This window comes from Macrobrachium nipponense, chromosome 33 (assembly GCF_015104395.2).
Source record: "Macrobrachium nipponense isolate FS-2020 chromosome 33, ASM1510439v2, whole genome shotgun sequence".
NCBI lineage: Eukaryota > Metazoa > Arthropoda > Malacostraca > Decapoda > Palaemonidae > Macrobrachium > Macrobrachium nipponense.
In genome coordinates, this window is record NC_087219.1 from 28372915 (window position 1) to 28395328 (window position 22414).

The following is a 22414-nucleotide window of genomic DNA, read 5'->3' on the forward strand; positions in this document are numbered from 1 at the left end:
AGGACTGAGGCAGACGTTTCCATGCTGAACTTCTGTTGTTCGACAAATTTGTCAGCGCATTACGTCCAGTACCGGTCTCCATCCCCCCGAGGCTTTTGTTACAAGAAACAAGCGGTTGTAAAACCCCGGGGAGTTGCAATCCAGTACAATTCTATTGCCCTTTTTTTTTTTCCCAAATCTGTTCCACCATTTGCCGAAGAGTGTCCGTCATCATCTGGTCCCTGTATCTGGCGGACAATTCCCTCGGAGATGTGTCAAGGGAGGAATGTCCTTGAATGGGATGCGATACCCATTCTTGATGATCGACATCGTTCCAAGTGTTGGCTCCTAAGTCTTCCCAGGCTTTCACAAAAATACTGTAGCCTGGCTCCTACGGGTGTCTGGAGGACGGAACTCTCACTTCCTTTGTTCTTAAAGGCACGAAAGGAAGACCTACCCCTCTTATCGGTTGACTTCCTTCTGGCGATCGGTCTAGTTGGAAGACCTCCTCGAAAGGGCTGTTTCTGAGCTGGGTGAGCCACTTTCTTCTCCTCACTAGCCACAGGCCTACTCTTCCTTGGATGATTGTCTAAGGAGATCCTGGGTGGCCTTTTCGCCAGAGAATGCGCGATGTCCTTCACCAACTGCGATGGAAAAGGTGTTCAGAGAGAGGCGCAAACCAATAAGGCGGCTCTCTGCGGAATGCGAGACGGCCTTTGTGAGGAAAGCACTGTGCACCGCTCTTTTCTTTAACACTCCTGCACCATATAGCGAGCATACCTCAGCTGATCCATCCTTGAACAGCCATTTATCAATGCAGGCTAGGATACAATTCAGGGTTTCTGGGTCGAGTTGTTCATTTTCTTGAGATTTCTTGGCCAGAACCCCAAGGGACCAATCTAAGAAGTTAAAAACTTCTAGGGTGCGAAATAGACTCTTGATGAGGTGGTCCGTTTCCGAAAGCCCCCATGTAACCTTTGCTGCATTCAAGGCGTGCCTTCTAGACGAATCCACCAAACTCGAGAAATCTGATTCGGCTGAAACGGACAGAGACAATCCATATCCTCTCCGTTTCGTACCAAATTCCTCTCCTTCCTGTAAGTTTGACGGGAGGCATACAAAAGACCGTCCTTCCTAACTCCTTCTTCTTCTTGAACCAGGAGTCAAGAGATTGTAGCGCTCTCCTCATAGAAATGGCAGCTTCATTTTGAGGAAGAGGAGGACTTGAGTGGTTTCGTGCTCGAAAACTGCGAACGTGGCAAGAGGAGAGGCAGCTGGTGTCAAAGAGTCCTCCATATTCCTCCAACAGCAGGGACGAAAGGACTTTATAATTAGAAGATCCTTTCATTTCGTCCTCCGAGGCATCTTCTGGGTTAAGAGACTCGGAAGGAGAAGGTTCTCTCCTTTCTACTGACTCCTCTCTTACTCTCTTCACGAGTGTCAGTTCACTTTCAGCAGGCGCATGGCGCCTGGCAGGCGCATTTTCATCAGGCGCCTGGCGCCTGGCAGGCGCATTTTCATCAGGCGCCTGGCGCCTGGCAGGCGCATTTTCATCAGGCGCCTGGCGCCTGGCAGGCGCATTTTCATCAGGCGCCTGGCGCCTGGCAGGCGCAGAGCGCCTCGAATACTCCTGGCTTTCAGCAGGCGCCTGGCGCCTGGCAGGCGCAAAGCGCCTCGAATGCTCCTGGCTTTTAGTAGGCGCATTCTGTTCATAATACTCCTGGCGCGTGGAGGAGTATTAAATTCCGCATATTCCTGGCGCTGGGAGGAGTATAAGCTTCGTAATACTCCTGGCGCCTGGGGAGGAGTAACTAGTTCAGAATACTCCTGGTGCTTGGGAGGAGTATCCGTCTGATGTTTAGTAGGAGCTTTCCGTCTTTAAGTGCTCTACTCCTAACAGGATCTTCCTCTTCATCCAGCTCTTGGTGCTTGATTGAAGATCTTGAATGTTGTCCTGGCTCGTTACGCCTACTCGGAGTCTGGCTTCTGGTTGGCGCCCTACTCTTGACAGGAGTAGCTTCCTTTCCTACCTCTCGCTGTCTAGCGCAACCGCCCCCCCCAGAGGCTGGCCGCCTGAGCGACAACTCCCCTGAGGGATGCGTCGCGCCTGGCAGGAGATAGTTCTTTCGATCTTTTAATAGGAAGCCTATCATCCTTCTTACGAGTAGGCTCCTTATAACGAGTTCCTACTAGCAAGGCTATTGCTCTTGCATATTCTTCCAAGATTCTCTTGGTTGAGGAATCTTCCGATTTAGGAGAGGGAGATCTGGAAGGCGCTCTAGGATCTCCTCCATTCTCAGAGTCCTGACCGTATTCTCGCCCTCTTTACTACCGAAGGCGCTCCTCCTTCTGAGAAGCGCTCGGGACTCGAATTGATCTCATGTTCCGCAGGCGCCTGGCGCCTGGCAGGCTCTTGCATACTCCTCTTCAAAGGACGGGAAAGATTCGACTCCTTCCACCCTCTTCTCGAGAAGGCGAACTCGACGACGAAAAGCACTCTCGTAGGACCCCTTTATAGCGGTCTTTAGCAGTCGATACGATCGATTCTGCCGAAGGGACGCCTGATCGTTGGGGATTCTCCACAACCCCCGTACGGCTTTCGACTTTCCTTCTCCTCCGGGCCAGGGAGCTTGGAAGAGGTCTAGGCCTGGGAGCGTCGCAGAGACGACCAGACGCCCCCTCCACTACACTGGGGACACTAATATCACTGTCACATTCACTTTGCTTACCTTCCAATGCTGCGACTTTTCCTGCATTTTCTGAAGGGAAGCTCTAAGTTCTGCTATTTCCGAAGCCGAACTAGAGGGATTAGCCATTTGTGAACGGGCTGAAACAGAATGTTCATTATCATCATAGGAAGAAGCTACAGAGCTAGAAAGTAGATCATGAGAGCAGACCTTCTATGGGTTTTTCTTCCTCTCTCTATCTCTCTCTAAACTTCTTTCAAGTAAGAAGCTAGATTCTTCCACTCTTGTGCACTCAGATTCTCGCACTCATTACACGTATTCTCAATTGAACATTCAACCATTCTACACCTTCTACAACTAGTGTGAGGATCTACCGAAGCTTTCGGAATCCTCACCTTACAGCCCTCATTCACACACACTCTGAAAACTAACACTAGAATCAGACATATTCACAAAATCCAAAAAACCAAGTCCAAAAAACAGTCCACGATAGCGAATGGCCAAAAAACAACGATCCAAGTACGTCACCAAATATCAGCGATAGATGATCAAAAGCTTTGCGAAAAACGAATTCTAGTCAGGAGGAAGTAACAACAATGTTGATACAGCCGCGACAGAGAGATTATGATTAGAAAACGGGAATAGTTCCTAGCCCTGCCACCCAGAGCAGGGCGGTAGATCACCTGACCTACCTGTAGCGAGTGCCGCGAAATTTGAAATTCTGTCGGGAACGACGGAGTCTATAGCTATGTATATATCTGACAGGTAGTTGAATGTATGAAACCTGCAAATACTCAGAACCCCTCTAAAAATGCTTATATCTGCCTATCTTGAAAGTTCAAACACTAAAAGTATACCTTAAATAACATCCTATTTCAAATATTCCTTAAATTACTTTCCTCTTAATGTATTAATCTTTTGAGATTATATTATTATATCATTTCAAAAGTCATCTTAAACAATTTACCATTAAAAATATATATGTACAGCCATAACAGAGAGAGAGAGAGAGAGAGAGAGAGAGAAGGAGAGGAGAGACGAGAGAGAGAGAGAGAGAGAGAGAGAGAGAGAGAGAGAGAGAGAGGTGAGAGAAGGAGAGAAGAGAGGGAGGATAGAAATCAATAACAAATATACTACTGTCTTGTCCTTAATATCAAAGGGTGAGATAAGGTGATAACGGATTATGTAAACACCTTTGCTGCCAACCCCTAAGACATGAAGGGGTAAGGCAGCTTGCAAGGCTATCACAAAAATTTGGTTTGTATGCATATTAATTATTAATATCAAACACAGTATATATTCAAAAATTGATCAGAATAACAACCGGGAAAATCAAGATTAACGACAGTCAACAAGAGCTCATGAAAAATTGTCATCATTGGAAGACAGTTGAAAGAAGAGTGCAATTCTTCCATTCAGAGACCTGCCTACCGGACAGTAGTTACTGCCTAATCACCTTGTTCATGAATTTTAATGCCATGTTCCAGCTTCGCCGTAAGCGTATTCCTATGGTAAAGGACTGAGGGTTTGTATATTGTGTAGGAACAATTCATGAGTACTATTATAAAACAGTTTTCAAAAAAATAAACTGTTTTCTCGAACATGTATGGAAACTGTACCCAAGTCATAAATATCATAATATACTAGACAGTTTTCCAAGATCCTGCACTACACAATCTCATTTTCCTAAAATACCATGTTAACTAAAGCAAAATGCTCTCAATCAAACAGCTGGAGAAGTAAAATTTTGTGAACTGAAAATGCTTGAGATTTCAAAAAGCTTCAAGGTTATAAAAGATACTACGTAATGATTTACTTACCGCGACTAGGACAAAAATAAAAATATGCTTGGTGTCTGACCAAAACCTTGTGAGAGGAGTGAAGATGCTGATGTGAGCTAGTCGAAAAAGATATAAGCAAAGAATGGCCACTTCCACAGACATTGTAATCTGCAATGGATTGTGTGAGGACAAACATAAGCAGGGTGAAGCCATATCAAAATACATTATAACATCAAGTTTGCAATTTTTTTAAATATCATAGAAATTGTTTGATGCATGTATCAAACCTTACTGCCAGGAAGGAGGGATGTTAGCGTACCCCACAGGAATAAAATTCTACTGCATAGTGTTCATCACTGAATAACAATTACAGGAAATGAGGGAGGGAGATCCTTTATCCCTCACACCGTTGGACTGTGGAACAGTTTCTCCCTGAGAATGTTGTGCAATTAGAACCTCAAAATTTCAAGCAAAGATGCAATCATGCAATGCATTACTAACCTACAGCAATGCTCTTTGTATCTTAATAATTTACTTACATTTTTATCTATTATATATTGATTAATTTGTTCACTGAATTTTTCTTTTCTAATACTGATCTTGTCTTTCTGTACTTCTTATTAACTTTTTTACTTCCTTCAAATGAACACCATATTCTTTGGAAGCTTAAATTTCAAGTCAATGGCCTCTGTGGGCTTGTTCCACATGAACGGGTTCATCTTCGGAATAATAATGAGGGACTCCTGTACAAGGAAAATCATCCTCCTTCCCGGTCAGTGAGACTGAACCACATCAAGATAGTCTCTGGAAAATGAGAGAGAGATGCACCTTACCCAGAGTGAGACCTCTAAACCTGAAACTGCTGGCTTTTCAAAGAGTGCTAAGAGGAGATGAATACCGAATATAGCATACAGCACCATCTGTCCCCACTTGTTCTGATATAAATGATATATTCTGAAACAGAAAATAAGCTGGGCTCATAAAGCATATGAACAAATTTATTGTAAAATTTGACAACACCTTAATAATACTAATTTGTAATGATATATGAGCAAAGCATTCAATGTAATATTCTTTGGAATATTGAATTTCAAGTCAATGGCCCTTCTAGGCTTGTCCCATATGAAAAGTGTTCCTTTTCTGAATGTTCTGAACAATAATGCAAGTATATTAATAATACAAGTACAATATGATAGCTATAATTATGATGATGTGTAAAACTGCATTCTTCACTTAAAATACAAAATGATATTTTTATAATAAAATAAAATAAAGTTTTGTATATACTTACCCAGTGTTTACATAGCTATAAATTCCACTTATACAGCAGCTTGAATTCAAAATTTCATCAGTAATGCTTCAAACCATTGTGTAGGTGACCAGTCCTGCCCAATAGCAGGAAAATAGGAACTACTGTAAGCAGAAAACACAGTTTGTTCATGCCTTTTGTCCATCAGCCGGAAGGAAGGAGGGCTTTGATCCTGTAATCACTGGGTAGTATATAAAAAACTTTATTCTATCATGAAAATATTATTTTTGTATGAGTAACTTACCCAGTAATTACATAGCTGATTCCCACACTGACTGGAGGTGGGAGACATGGACATAGTACTATCCTACTCCAAAATATTGAGTTATGCAACAAACTGAAACAGAAAAGTTGCTAGCATTGAATACAATGCATGCCATTTCCTTATCATTTAAGAGCTACTGGGATACTGCCTCTGGTTGGTGCTTATCTTAACCTGTAGTGGTGTGGAGTATAGCCAAGTGTCACCTACTACATAAGTGGGAGCTTTACAGTAAAGATTCATGTCTGAGTTCTGGCAAAGCATGATACGTGCCCGCCCTAGCCCTGAGTGCAGGACCAAAATAAAACAACCATACAATATTGTCACCTAGACTGAGATAAAACCACAACCCATTCACTGAGAGTGGCAGGTGCTTCAGGTGCACTGCATCCTGTCTCTGAAATGACATAATAGAAAAAATCCTATCATTCCTTCTGTTATACCATGCCAGTCACTAGAAATGCTCTGAACACACTTTTAACTTCCATAAAATTATTGCAAAATGAAGAACGATTACATTCCCAGAAGTTTGAAGGCAGAATGGACCTATGAGGCATAAAATACATTTAAGATAAGGGGGTAGAGGTTACTCTGACATCCTTAGATTTACTTAGACGAAGGCAAACTGCTCTCCTTCTGAGTGTGCCTAAAGGTAAAAGTCCATAAGTGTAATACGTTCTAACAGTAGATGTAATGAATTTTGCCATACCGCTATATGCAAATGATGGTCCTCTGAAAACTCCAAATGAACAGAGACCTCCCTATTCTATAAAAGAGCTGGAGAATATTTGAACACTCTGAGAACGATCTGGTGTCAGGCAGTAGCTGCTGCCAGAAGAACTGTACGCCAGTTGAACTATGAGCAGACCTCCCTATTCTATAAAAGAGCTGGAGAGTATTTGAACACTCTGAGAACGATCTGGTGTCAGGCAGTAGCTGCTGCCAGAAGAACTGTACGCCAGTTGAACTATGAGCCTGGGACTGGTGAGTGCTTGTAGGAGCTAGAGGGAACTCAGCACAAGAGTTGGCACCAGGCTGTAACCGGCATCAAATTAATATGGCGCTACATGAGCTGGGTGTCAAACGAGCTCAAGGCCTAAGGCTCTATAGCTGGTGTCAGACAGTAGCTTACGCCAGATTGTAGAAGTCAGAAATCAAGAAGAGGAACTCGGGGGAACAAGCAAGGGACATGGATATACATCCAGGTTCCAGGAGACCTGATTCTTTCTTTGCTTGGATGCACCAAAGACAAGATAAGGTTGTCAAAACTGTCTGGGTGGCCTCTGTGCATAGATACTTAGTTAATCACAGTCTGATACCCTTCACTGATGGAGTACAAAAGATGTAGATCTCCTCAGGTACAGAAGGGGCATCTGAAAAAAGGCCATAGAATTCTTCTAAGAAGAGGGGTAGCAGCTACAACCCCATCTTTGAAAATGGCCCACTTATTCTGGTAAACTAGGCTAAAAGAATGACATCTGTAACCGCGATAGTTTATATAATATGTCTAGCAGAAAACTTTAATGAAGAGCTCTTTGAAGTTTTGAGTCTGAGGAAAGGCAAATAGGATCCTAATCAGACTGCCCCATGAACTCCTGTTCTGCCTGACCAGGGAACACAAGAAATCTACCCCCTGGGAAAGACATGGTCTCAGTTCATCCACAAGAGTTAAGATGACTTGAATTGAAATTGAACCTGAATCATTCGTAGTGAAGGTTCTCAAGCTTGGAGAAAAACTGAGAGAGAAAATCAAGCTTTTCTTCTCTGTGACGAATATACACTGGGACTGACACTGAGGCCTCGTCTAGAGAGAAATATTGCCATCCAGGTGTAAACTAAGATCAATAACCACTGAAGCCCCCAAAAGAGACACTTACAGCTCTCCAACATATGTAAATTAGTTCGATCTTATGGCCTCCTGGTCGTCTCCATTCTGTGGAAAACCGAGCGATCTTGCAAATTATGGTGCAGTCTCTCGGACCTTGCGGACCAGCTGTCAAGTTTGAGGTTTCTGATAGTCATGTGGACATGGGTATCCTGACAACTTGACACCTCGTACAGATTGAAGATTATGCGGGACCTGTTCATGCGGAAAGGAGAATCTTGAATCCTATGGAGAGCACTCTGTAGGATCCCTCCTATTCACCTCGCCCCTCCCAGTGTAGCCATAGGAAGTAGAGGGAATATGTGAGGAAGATCGGATGCTCTGGCTTGCCTTGCTAGCAGAATTAGCAGAAGTGAGTCGCAGGTAGCCATCAACCTGTGGTGATTGCCACGCCACAAAATCTAGGAAAGTGTTATCGTCCTGGAGAAACACTTTCCCGAGGAGGGTTACTAAACTCTTGCATGGCAGGAGAAACGTTCGCTGCCACCGAGACCGGTCGTCACGCGAACATGACTGTATCTTGGTGGGGATGAATGTGCACCTGACTGGCGAGGGCCAGTACCATCCTCTAAACACGTCCAAGTCCTCGTCGAGGCCGAAACCTCTCAAGAGGACTGAATGGGAGACACCCTACCGGTCCCATTACATGCATGTCCTGTGGGACAGTCCCATCAACCCTGGGTACCGAGCAATCACCGCGAGACGCGATCACCAACAAGGAGAGTCACCTGAGCGGCTCACTCCTTCTTTCACTCCGTGCCTGATTGGTGAAGGTGAGTGGACTCAGCGTCACTGACTCTGGATGCATACGAATCCGTAGATTTATGTGCATTTGGGGAAAACCTCGCGAACGAGCCCCCTCATAAGACTAGTTCCTTGGGGAGGGGCAGAACCTCTAGGACTAGCAGCAGAAGTTGCAAAACAGAACTTTGTGCTTCTACAGCTCCTGACAAGCTAGGCCCTGGGACAGCATGACGGTTTCCTGTTCCCAAAGGAACTGGGCGAGCTAGCAGAAGACCCAACTGCTTCCTCAGTTCGAGGAGGCAGACCCTTAGAATCGTCTTGACAAGACTTCTTGGGGGGGGAGCTACCTTCTCCTTCTTCAGCAGGGAGGCCTTAGCAAAGTCAAAGGGTGGAGGTTAGTTGGAAGAAAGATAAGATTGATTCCGAAGAGGAAGATGACGACACTTGACAAGCTCTCTTTCCTCCTCAACCTTCTCCAAATTTGGCAAGACTTCTTTTACAGGAGAGGTATACTTACCATGCAGGAATAGAGATAATATTAACAGGGCAGCCATGAAGGCTTTGTCCAGTGACATAACTCCAGGATAGCAGCGGCAAACGAATATGATTTCCAACAGGGGAACAGTACACACACTCAAGGACCAATATTACAGCATGCTAAGAGTCACAGGTACAATTCCAAGGTTAGGATAGCCAACACGAAGAGATATCCAACCATCTACTGCTGTAATCAACTATCACCACTGTTAGCCTGTAAAAGAAAGAAAATATAATTTTAAAAAATAAGGATACTCATCTCACATCCGAGGGCACCACCCTCCGAAATGAGAGGACTCCCTCAAACACCAACACCACACGCCCCTTCCTCTATCTTCATCTGATAAGCTAGCAAAAGTACAAAAGAGAAGAAGAAATACCAGAGGAAACAAAGGACACACTTCCGAAGTTCCCCTCAGTAATTTCCAAAGCGTACGCATATATTTCTGATGAATACATGTCTCGTCCTAACATTAACGGGCGAAAAATGTAATAAGGATGTTGGCACACCCCCTGGCCGCCGATCCTTAACACAAAGCAGAAAGGTGGCTAGCAAGGCTATCACAAAATTGGGTTTGCATATTAATTATTGAAGTCAATCAATTATTAATATCAAACACAGTATATACATGTTTATTCAAATAACAAATTAAAGATCCCACCAGGAAAATCGTAATTAACGGTTTCACAAACAAGTATTCATCAGAAGATGGCCTAAAGCAAAGTGGAGTGTTTACATCCGGGCAGGCGGGCCTACCCGTCTACCAAACAGTAGTTAGTGCCTACTAACCACCTTGTTCAAGAATTTAATGGCCGTATTCCAGCCTCAGCTGAGAGTAATGTGAGCTCCTCCTCATTTAAAGGATCGAGGGTTTGTATATCGTTTAGGAACAAAGAGAAACTATACCTCGTGACTGGGCGCTGAAAGCTCATCGTCAGGAGCTGAGAAGTAGAAAGGTGAGAGCACAATAGTTTTCTCTTCCAAAATAAAGGACAATAGTGGACAATCCAACTATGCCTTGTCTGCACCAGACAGCATTTGTGGTGAAATTATATCCTCCGATTGCTCAAAATGGTCACAGCGCATAATTTTCTTTAAGAAGGCAACAATGGTAGGAATTTTAGGCACTGGAATTTTATTACAAACCAGAAATCAACTTGTATTTACCTTAAATCTCGCTGGTAGTCGCCAAACGCAGACACGACAACTAACCTAGCATTCTTATATAACTCCTATACACATTTGGCCAAACATGCATATTAACTTATATAAGATACTTAGCTGGTTCGTTGTCTTCAGGAAGATAAGTAATACACTTAATTACATAGTATAACCAACATAGAATAGCTGGTTCGTCGTCTTCAGGAAGATAAGTACTACTTTAACTTAATTTCATAGTATAAACCAACATAGAATAGCAGTGCTCGCCACTATTGGGATCCAAGAATGTCCCCTTCCTTTAAATTGCCATGTGTGCACAGTAACCTGGACAGCCGCACATTACCCCAACATTAAGGCGGGAAAAAAAAACGATGGGAAACTCTTGTCGCATTTGCGAAATACAGGCAAAAAAATATCGCTTATATTTAAAAATAATTAATAATCATTAATTAGTAAATCACAAAATCTAAAGTAAAGTTAATGATAAAGAAATTAACACCTTTTCTTTTTAATGGAAATGAAAATTAAATGTGTCATTTTATGACATTATTGGGTGACAAAACTAAGTGATAACTCTTGTTCCTGGTTCCAGGAAAGACCCCTTGGGACTCCCTTGGGACCACCAACACGTCTCCTCCTAAGGGGAGTATAACAAGGGACTAAAGTTCAAGGATATCCGATGGGCCGGATAGCAGCAACCTCCAACTACACTTTCAGGAAGACACTTTTTCAGTGGCTGTCTGTCAAGTCCTGGATTAGGGGCTCAAATGAGGGTCAACTACCCACCAGGTGCAAACCCCCTCGAACTCCCTTTGGACCATCAGTATGTCTCCTCCCAGGTGAAGGGGAGTATGACAGTCTAAAGGTGGGTACACACGTGCGAACCGAACCTTGTATTGTAACCGATTCTTGTAACAAAAAACGCAAGTGGTGGACGGTTCCTCGAACCCGAACCCGAACCCGCGAGGTTCGAGGCTCGGTTCGCCCTCCGTCCCGCCAATTGTCGGTTTTTTGGGCCCCGCATCAAAGGGGAGGTCTCTTTGAACGTTACGCCATGTGTGGACGGGACCTGTATGACGACGCGTAACAACAGAAGTTGCTGAACTTGTTAACACCGACTATGAACAGACCGTCCACAGTAGAGTCCCTTGTTTTGGTCAGTCAGTACGTATATGTCTACCATGGCTGATTGAAGTGACGAAGAGTCCTTCAATTTATTAGCTATTACGAAGAAAAGACTTCACTGTGGCCAGAAACTTCCTTGGAATCTCAAGTCAGCGAGTATTCCCGACACTGTATTCTACCCTTCTAGTATATAAACTTAATTGCCACCATCTTCCTTTTATTTCGCTTGATCTTCGTTAAATAATGTGTATAAATGTACGCGGCAGCTGCTACTTGCATGGTGGCCATCGTCGGTAAACAACCCGGACAGAGACAGACTGGTGATCGCAGTGGATTGAAATGAAGTTACGTGCTTAACGTGGTTACGGTTCGCCTCTACATTTTGACACCTTGTAACCGTATATGCGTAACTCAGTTACACATACAAGGTTCGGCTCTCACGTGTGTACCCACCTTAAGATGTCTGAAGAGCCGCCTCCTCCATTACACTTCCATATAGACGCCTTTCCAGTGGCTGTCTGTTGATACCTGGAAATATGCAACAGGTTTGACAGCGGGGACAATTACCCAGGGTAATTTTCCACCAGTCTCCCTTAAACGTTCAGTGACTTCTCTCCCAGGTGTGGGGGAGTATATCAGTGACTTAGGTCTAGGAGAACCGGTGGGCCTGATAATCACCTCCTCCAGTAAACAACAATCACTTGGAATGTTAATTTTTGTTAACCCAGACACAAGACTGGCAATGGCATGGGAAAGAAGTGAGAGAGCCAGGCACAAAAGCAAGTGGATAACATTACAAGGCTAGTATGAGGGAAAATAAGGAGTGCGCTGACTGTTTACTTAGCTTGCTTTATGTATAGCCCTCCACAGAGATGAATCCCTCTGCCAGGCTCTTGTAAGTTTCAAACTAGGGGGCTTCTTAAATTTATACAGTATCTGACTTTTAGCGTTTTCTCGTCAGCATCACATTCCTTCAGATAAGGAGTTTTTTTATTGCTTTCTTCTTGTACGATCTTCACTTTAGATGGTATTTGATGTCGAACATGGGCATTCATGGATGCTTTTGGTGCTAATGGACACTCTAGGGCATTATGAACGGTCTTGGGTGCTCATTGCTTATGGGCACTCATGGACACCTTGGCGCCCAGGTCACTGTCACCTCTGTTCAGGGTGTTCATGGGCACTTTGGCACTTATACTCAAGCTGGAGCCAGATGGTAGATGGCGCTAGTGTGAGATATTGAGCCCTCGTAGTACAAGCTGGCATACTGAGGTGAGCGCTTCTGGTTGCTGTAAGGGAGAAGCATTCACAATCTATGCATCAACTTAGATGCATGCCCTCCTTGTAAAGGAGACATGAGAAACATCTCAAGAAAGCCTTCAAAATGACAATTTGTCGAAATTGCATTTTTTCCTAACTATACAAACCTGAGGTCCTTTAACAATAGGTAAGTAGCTAGCGGCAGCTGGAAACGGTCGTAAGCTTCGAACAAGGGGAGAACGGTAGTTAACTGCTTGTCCGATCGTCGCGCCTGGGAGGTAAACAAATCACTTTTACTTTTGGCCCATGCAAAATACGCAGAGTGAGGGGTGGCATGAGGAGGACTATATGTAAAGGACCTCAGGTTTGTGTAGTTAGGAAAAATGCAATTTTCGACAAATTGTCATTTGTTCCGATACGTAATACAAACCCTCGGTCCTTTAACAATAGGAAGACTCACTTCTTGGTGGGAGGAATCTGAGTCTTTTTGATGAACAGACTGGTGTTCGTCCATCCCTGGAATGCCTCCCTGGTCGTAAGAGCGAGGGAGGGATCCAAGCCTCTGTCCGATTGATCGGGGTGTGCACCGCAGGATCAATGGTCGGGTAGACCTCTGGGCCGCAGTACTAAGAGAGAGGCAAGCGTATCTCTTTGTACCAGCATTGTAAGAACTTTTTCCTTTACATGAGCAAATGTAAAGTAATGGTTTGTCTCATGTCGGCATCCACTTTCTCCCCTTGTTGGAGAAAGTGGTGGATATATACTCCTATCTCTAGTTAAAGAGGTAGGATGGAGCTCTGTTGAATAGCTTTACCTGCATCTGACTCCCTTCCAGCAAGGTAACGACGTATCCCTCTGCCCACAGGTAGAGGTAGAAAAAAGATGGTGAAGAGAAGCCAGTCACTCTCTCATTCACGCATTCATTCTCCCAGTCATACCAGGAATCGATGCTGTTCTGCCTGCTCGGGTGCTGGGTAAGCTTACACAACGTGTTGAGCAGCCACCACAGGTCCCAAGGAAAAAGTATCCAAGGACTTGTGGGCAATATCCCGAAGGTAGAAGGACGTGAAGGTGGTCTGGTTGGCCCAGACACCTGCCTTCAGGACCTGCGCCACGGAGAAGTTCTTACGGAACGCAAGAGGGTCCGATACCTCTGACTTCGTGGGCTCTCGGGTCGGAGCGTACGGATGTCGTCGCTACCATCAGCTTCGTACGCTTCTCCTGATCACCTCACGCAGCCAGAAAGAAGCGTGTTCTTGGAGACTTCTTTCTTGGTAACCCCAGTGCTAACTAAAGAGAGGCGTTCGACACTCAGCCTGAGATGTCGAGTTCTCTTCAGATAGCGCCGTAGCGCCCTCACAGGACAAAGCAGCATCTCATCCGCATCGTTATCGGTGAAGTCCAGGAGGAGGGGATCGTGAAAGACTCGAAACCTGTCGTCAGGGATCGACGATTCTGAGTCTTAGCTACGAAGTTCGGGACGAAATCGAGCGTCACAGATCCCCAGCCTCTGGTATGTTTAACATCATAAGAAAGGCCCATGTAGTTCCCTACTCTCTTCGCCGATGCCAGGCCAGCAAGAAGAGGGTCTTGAGGGTCAGATTCCCTGTCTGACGACTCTCGGAGTGGCTCGAAGGGTCTTCGAGTCAAACTCCTAAGTACGAGAGTCACATCCCACGCAGGGGGCCTGAGTTCCCTGGGTGGGCAAGACCTTTCGAAGCTCCTCATTAGCAAGGATATCTCGAACGAATTCGAGATGTCCAGTCCCCTCAGTTTTAGACGAGAGCCAGGGCGGCTCTATATCCCTTAACTGTGGTTACTGAGAGCTTCTCTCGGCGAAGAAAGACGAGGAAATCCGCTACCTGCTGAAGAGTGGCTCTGAGAGGAGACAAACCCTGTCTACGACACCAACCACAGAAGACGGCCCACTTCCCCTGGTACACAGCTGCAGAGGACTGTCGACGTGTCCAGCCATCTCTGTTGCTGCGCTACGAGAAAAGCCTCTCGTTCGCAAGAGATGGTGGATAACAGCCAGCCGTGAAGTTGAAGGGACTGGACTGCTTGGTGGTACCGTTCTACGTGTGGCTGGGCTAGAAGGTTGTGCCAAGTGGGTTAGCTCTCTCGGTGCGTCGCAAGAAGAGCCAGCAGGTCCGATACCAAACGGCTTGTGGGCCGTTTTGGGAGCCACCATGGATCATTCTGAGATTGGGAGTGACCAGCGCTCGACTGATCACTTTCCCGAATCAGACAGAATGGGAGGAAAGGCGTACGCAATAGGTTGTCCCAGGGGTGTTGGAGAGCGTCCTCTGCAGCTGCCCATGGTCCGGCACAGCTGAAATGAAAACCTGAAGTTTTTTGTTGTGTTGTGCCGGGTGGCGAACAGGTCTACGACCGGTCGCCCCCACAGGTTGAAGAGCCTTTTCCGCTACGTCTTGGTGTAGAGACAATTCGGTCCCTATCACCTGATCCCGACGGCTGAGCTTGTCTGCTACTACATTCCTCATTGCCTGGAATGTAGCGTGCTGACAGCTCTATCGAGTGAGCCGTGGCCCACTCGTGCACCTGCACCGTCACTGATGGAGCGGAAGAGACACCAGCCCCCCCTGCTTGTTGACATATGCCACTACTGTGGTTGTTGTCGTCACATCAACACCACTGAGTGTCCCACCACCAAGCGGTCCCTGAAACTCTTGGAGAGCGTTGAACGCCGCCTTGAGTTCCAGGACATTGATGTGAAGGTGCTTTTCGTGATGGTCCCACACACCTGCAGTCAGCAACTCCTCCAGGTGTGCGCCCCATCCCTCGGTCGATGCGTCTGAGAACAGAAGCATCTCCGGGGGGGGAGTGCATATGGGCACTCCTCTTAAGAGGTTCTTGTCGTCGAGCCACCAGGCTAGGTCCTGCCTCACCTTGTCCGTGATAGCCACGGGAAAGTAGGAGGATCCTTGGCCTGAGACCAACTCTCCCTTAGTCTCCACTGGAGAGACCGCAGGTGAAGACGCCCGTGAGGGACTAACTTCTCGAGTGACGACAGATGGCCGATCACGACTTGCCATTGCTGTGCTGCCTGTTCCTGCCGAGACAGGAACCGGCCGGCCTGCCTCCCTGAATTTGCTGATACGCAAAGTCTGCGGGAAAGACTTGCCCTGCTACCGTGTCTATCAGCATACCCAGTACTTCATCTTCTGCTTGGGTTCGAGATCGGACTTCTCGTAGTTTATCACGATCCCCAGATCGCGACAAAACTTGAGGAGTCGATCTCTGTCCTGTAACAACTGCGAGCGGGAGCTCGCCAGGACTAGCCAATCGTCGAGATACCTCAGAAGACGTATCCCGTTCGAATGGGCCCGAAGCCGACACCAGAGTGAACACTCGCGTGAACACCTGTGGGCGGTTGAGAGACCGAAACAAAGTGCCCTGAATTGGTACACCGTCCGTCGAATTATGAAGCGGAGGTACTTTCTGGTAGGACTGATGGCATGGGTATTTGAAAATACGCGTCCTTCAAGTCCACTGCAAAGCATGAAATCGTTCCCCTGATCGAGTCGAGCACTGAGCGTGCCGACTCCATCGTGAACCGCGTCGTAGCGAACGAAGCGGTTCAGGGGAGAGAGGTCTATCACCGGACGCCAGCCCCCCGATGCCTTCTCCACTAGGAAGAGGCGGCTGTAAAAGCCCGGTGACTGGTCCTCCACGATTTCTACAGCTCGTTTCGCCAGCATGGTCTTGATCTCCTGTCGAAGAGCTTGTCCTTTGCTGATCCCCGGACATAGGTCTGTAGATGGACCGGTTTGGAGATGAGGGGGGGCCGAGACTCGAAGGGTAGTAGATATCCCTCCCGAAGGACGTCTACTATCCAGTTCTCGGCGCCGTAGCGCTGCCAAGTCGCCCAATGGCTCGCTAGCACCCCCCCACTTCCGGCAGCAGGTGAGGGGAACGCCGTCCCTAGCGTTTCCCTCCTCGTTTCGACTTCTTTCCAGCACCTCCTCGGGGAAAGGAGGGCTGGAGGAGGGGGCTGGTTGCGGCCTCCTCTAGCAGAAGTTGAAACAACAGGAGTCTTCACACGGGTTTGGACGGTGCAACCGTCTTCGCCGCCGTGGAAGCGCTAGCCAAGCTCTTTGGTTTGGCCGCAGTTACTCGAGATTGCCCAGAAACCTTCGAGACTGCCTGGTGGACTAAGCGGTCACTCTCGTCAGTGCGCCGCCGTTCCACCGCAGCGTCCACCATCTCTCCAGGAAAGAGAGCTGGGGAACTCCTAAGAGGTCCATTTCGTAGCCCAACCCCGAGTGCCGCCTCACTGCCCGGCCCCCTTGGTCACTCGGGTAAGGACTGCGTCCCTACGTCGAAGAACCAAGTTGGCCCACAGGTTAGCAGTCTGATGGGCGAGGTAAGAGATTGCTCTTCCTCCAGACTGGCACAGTCTCCTGAAAGAAGCGTCGTCTTCGAGAGCAGAACTCCCGAGCCGGGCCGCTACTTTGGATATTGTGAGGTTGACCACAAATCCACCAGGAAACTGCCTGGAATGCTGCCATAGAGGTAGATTCCAGGGCAAGTGCCTCCTGCTGCGAGAACCATAGGTTCTCCGACAGGAGCTGCTGCAGGGACACACCTGGAGTCAGCCTCGCTAAACTCCGGGGTTAACCTGTTTCGGCAGTATCGGGTCTTCCGAAGGCACGTAAAATCGCCTCTGCCGCTGTAGAGGAGGAGGAAGCAGCTTAGAGGACCGTCCGGATTTTAGGCGAGTCCTGCCCGTCCCTGACGAGATTCTCCACCTGATCCAGGGTGGACCGAGTCCCCGCAAGCTCCGATCGTGGCAACCCCACCATCATTTTGGGCTCCCTCTTGGGACCCCAAAATGATTCGAGCCGGGACGTGGGCTCTGCCGGTGGTAGCGCGATCCTTCCGCAAGGTCATTATGCAGACGCATCAGCTTAATGACCTCTGCGAAGTTCCTCTGTATCTCAGGATTACAGCGTCTTGTGGAGTAGGACCGTCCATTCCCTCCAGCAAGAGCATATCCTCGATACTCCTCCTTCAGAAGGAGGAACAGCGACAGACCCCTGACTGTCGCCTCCAACTACTTTTGCGCGTACGTTCTGGTCGGTCCTAAGACCGTGCCTGAGTCCGTACGGCGTCATAGCTGGGTCCCACGAGCGGCGCACCTCTCGTGATCGCTCCTTCGGTACCGAGTCGCTCCTCCCGGTATAAAGCCCGAGAGGTTGAAGGTACGGGAGAGGCAGACCTGACCGCTCCCCAGCCCTCGCTGTCGCTGGCCGGACCAGCGTGCGTGGAGGGCTGCTGCTGATCGTCAACCCGCGGTGACGGTGGTCGGCAGCAGGCCTAGCCTTGCCGCTCGCCTGGGGCGATTGGCTCGGCTGAGAACGTCGAGACCGATCTCTAGCGTCAGGCGAGCTGCCGCTGGTCACGTCTCCGCCCGGTACCCATCGGGAGCGGCGGACGGGTGACCTGCTAGGCTCTCTGTCGCGTCGAGACCGGTCAGCGTCCTCTCGGCGCGTCAAACCGCTGGTACCAGCCGTGGCTGGTACCGGCGGCCGTGGGGACTCCTTCCTCGCCTCAACCCGTGGCCGGTCAGCGACCGTCACGTCAGCCCGAGCAGCCAGTTGATCGCTGCGAGAGCGTCCACTGGCCTGGCGAGAGTCTGTGCACGACTCTCGCCAGTCTTCGTCTCCGCGCCGCTGTCTTGACGGCGAGCGAGCTCGGGCGTCAAAACTTTGGTGGCTGGACGGTCCTCTTTGGAAGAGCGTCCACTCGGTGCTTCTCGCGAACGAGAAGCGGCCGAGACGGAACCTGGTTTAGCGGCAGAACCGCTAGCACCAGGTGAGGATGCACCAGCCGAGGCTGGTGCACCTCTGGTCCCCGTCGACTTCTTCTTTGCAGAAGAAGCGATGGGCCCTGTTCCCGCAGGAACAGGAGGACCAGCAGAAGAGCTCCCCGGCTCGCCTGAGCGAGCCGGGCCCTTAGAAGATCCCGAAGGATCTTCTTAGGGGGGGAGGAGGCAACCTTCTTCTTCTTCGGCTGTTTTAGCCTTAGAAGTCGAAGGAGAAGGAGAGGCAGAGCGACAAGAAGACGACGAAGACGACGACGACACCTTCTTCTCTTCCTCTTCTTCTTCGCCAGGCTCCGCGCAGGACAGAACGTCAGTTCTTCCCATCCACAGGAGGGAGCCGGGGCAGTTGATTTGCCGAAGCAACAGGGCCCGACTGCACCTGTCCGGAAAGACCTGAGACTGTGACAGCACCACCAACAGCAGGAACAACAGGAACAGGTCCGGGAACAGCAGGAACGGCAGGAACATCTGAAAGAGAATGCGCAGGCCCCTGATCTGAAAAGGAATGAGCGGCTGGGACAGCAACAGGTACGGCAGGCACGGCAGGTACCACAGGAGAGCCAGGCGTCCTGTCGGCAGTTACCGTCATCCTCGGCACTGGCGGCAGGTCCAGGGGGGTACTTTTTGGGCAGCGGAAGTCCGGGGTCGGCAATACAAAGAATCCAGGTGGTGGTGGCACCGTCCTCTTTGGCACGGCAGTAATGGGTTTTTGTATAGCAGCCGTGGGTGTCACCGACATTATAAGTGGCGTATACACCAGATGCGGTGGCATCTCATATGCTGGTGTCGTTACTGTGGTTGTAGTAGTGGTCACCGCACCATGAGTACACTGCCGACCCCGCCAACCGCTGAATCAACCCTTGGATGCTGGGCACTCCCTGCAGTCCCAGCGACTCCCACACCTGTCCCAGGTCGTCCTTCGCTGATGGCACACCTGCGGGGCAAGCAAGAGTCGGGTTAGTTAGAGGGGTTTCCTCACGCCTGGGGAGAAGCACCCCCCCCAGAGCGGACGGAAGACCCCGAGTACAGCTGTACGTCCGGGTAGCGGGCGCCCTCATCCACACTCGACGGATCGAGAGAGGAGAAGGACTCCGCTACCCCCCCCCCCCGCAGGGGAAGGCGCGAAACGTGGGGGCTGGCCGGGGGGCAGGAAAGAGGACGAAGTGTCCGTTACCAAAGGAGTCACTGGACTTTCCGATGACTTCTTGGGCGGCCTAAGTCTCTTCCTGCCCTCGTACAGCACCCACTGCGCCTCGGACCAATTCATACATATGACACAGGGCTCGTTGCGGGAGCACTCTCGCCCCCGACAACGAGTACAAACCTCGTGAGGGTCCACATCAACAAATGATCTAAAACCTCCACATCTACGCCCCTCCAGCCCGGGACACACTCTACGGGCGACTGGAGGGCGCGGTGATATCTCCATTTCTTCCTCACTCATTGCAAGATCAATAAAGAAATGTACAAGTACTTACAGTCACTCTGATTTATTACAGAAAGAGAGGGCAAATACTCAAACTCAAAGCAAACGACAAAGCGGGCAGAGCGATGACGAACACGTCCTTCCCACACACGGCCGAAAGCAAAGTGATTTGTTTACCTCCCAGTCGCGCGGCGCGCGACGATCGGACAAGCAGTTAACTACCGTTCTCCCCTCCCTTGTTCGAAGCTTACGACCGTTTTCCAGCTGCCGCTAGCTACTTCCTATTGTTAAAGGACCGAGGGTTTGTATTACGTATCGGAACAAATGTATTTCCGAAGTGAGTACCATCCTGAAGCATTTACTGGGACCGACTCTCAGCCAACGATAACATCATCTTCCATAACCACCATTCTCTCCTACTATTTTCTGCCCTTACACTTCAATTCTCTGCAAAGGAAAGTGCAAGGGTTAAAGTAACATACTTTACTGACTTTTAGCAAAACTAGCTTCAGTAAGCAAACAAAATATGCAAAACTTTGGCCCAAAGGAATGAAAAAACATTCAAGAATTACCCTTAAAGAAAATCATCGACATAAAAAGTTTGGCCTAAAGGAATCATATAAGATACAAGGATTCCTTTTCAGGGCAAAACTATATTGGTGGCTTACATGAAGCCTATGAATGACAAACATTCATGAATTACTATTACAGCAACTGTTTTCATGATGTCTATGAATCACCTACTCTTTGTTAACTTCATCGACGTAAAAATATTTTGGCCTAAGGGAATGGCATAAGATACAAGAATTACTTTTTAGGACAAAACTATATCAGCGGCTCAAAAGAATCCTATGAATAAACTATGAACATTCATGAATTGCCTATGACCTATAACCAACATTGATGTAAAAGCTTGGCCTAACGTAAGATACAAGATTTACCACTTTCCAAGGCAAAATGACAATTTGTCTAAAACAATTGCATTTTTCCTAACTATACAAACCTGAGGTCCTTTTACAATAGGAAGGTACTAGCGGCAGCTGGATAGGTCGTAAGCTTTCGAACAAGGGGTTCGGTAGTTAACTGCTTGTCCGACAGGCGCGCGCGCGCGACTGGGAGGTAAACAAATACTTTTGCTTTTGGCCCAAGCAAAAACTGCAGAGTGAGGGGTGGCATGAGGTGGGGCTATGTGTTAAAAGACCTCAGGTTTGTATAGTTAGGAAAAATGCAATTTTAGACAAATTGTCATTTGTTCCGACACGGCATACAAACCTTCGGTCCTTTTACAATAGGAAGACTCACTTCTTGTGGGAGGAATCTGAGTCTTTTTTGTGAACAGACTGGTGTTCGCCCAACCTTGGAAGCCTCCCTGGTCGTAAGAGCGAGGGATGGGATCCAAGCCTCTGTCCGATTGATCGGGGTGTGCACCGCAGGATCAATGGTCAGACCTCTGGACCGAGTACTAAGAGAGAGGCATGCGTATCTCTTCGTACCAGCAATGTAAGAACTTGTTCCTGTACAGGAGCAAATATAAAGTCATGGGTTTGACTCTTGTAGGCATCCACTTCCCCCCCTTGTAGGAAGGAAGTGGTGGATATTCTGCTCCTATCCCTAGTGAAAGGGATAGGATGGGCTCTGTCATATAGCTCACCTGCATCTCGTCCTCATCCAGCGTAGTGACGACCATGGCCCTCTGCCCACAGGTAGAGGGGAAGGAAAAGATGGGAAGAGAGAGCCAGTCACTCACTCACTCACACATCCATCCACACAGTCACACCAGGACTCGATGCTGTTTCAGCCTGCGAGGGTCTGGGTTAGCTACACAACTTGTTGAGCAGCCACCACGGGTCCCAAGGAAAATGGTATCCAAGGACCTGTGGGCAATATCCCGAAGGTAGAAGACGTAAAGGTAGTCTGGTTAGACCAGACCCCTGCCTTCAGGACCTGCGCCACGGAGAAGTTCTTACGGAACGCCAACGACGGGCCAATACTTCTGACTTCGTGCTCTCGACGGGACGTACGGATGTCGTCACTACCATCAGCCTCATACGCCCTCCTGATGACCTCGACGCAGCCAGAAAGAAAGAGTGTTCTTGGATACTTCTTTCTTGGTGACCCCGGTGCTAACGAAGAGGCGTCGACACTCAGGCCTGAGGCGTCGAGTTCTCTTCAGATAGCGCCGTAGCGCCCTCACAGGGACAAAGCAGCATCTCATCCGCATCATTATCGGTGAAGTCCATTAGGGAGGGAATCGTGAATGACTCGAACCTGTCGTCAGGGACCGACGGTTTCTGAGTCTTCGCAACGAAGTTCGGGATGAAATCGAGCGTCACAGATCCCCATCCCTCTGGAGTGTCGTACATCATAGGAAAGACCATGAAGTTCCCCTACTCTCTTCGCCGATGCCAG

General features: G+C 48.3%; 1 protein-coding gene across 3 annotated transcripts in view; it reads right to left on the minus strand.

The window, feature by feature from the left end:
* LOC135203053 (two pore calcium channel protein 1-like) overlaps window positions 1–22414 on the minus strand; it is a 734396-nt gene that overhangs the window by 666899 nt on the left and 45083 nt on the right. Inside the window, exons 3-4 of one of the 3 annotated variants that reach the window (XM_064232644.1) lie at window positions 5281–5401; window positions 4487–4615 (exon numbers count right to left, since the gene is read on the minus strand). In XM_064232644.1, the coding sequence (XP_064088714.1) occupies window positions 4487–4615; window positions 5281–5401 (250 nt within the window). Of the gene's footprint in view, window positions 1–4486; window positions 4616–5275; window positions 5402–22414 lie in introns of those variants that run through there. The other 2 variants (XM_064232646.1, XM_064232647.1) reach the window with 2 other exon arrangements.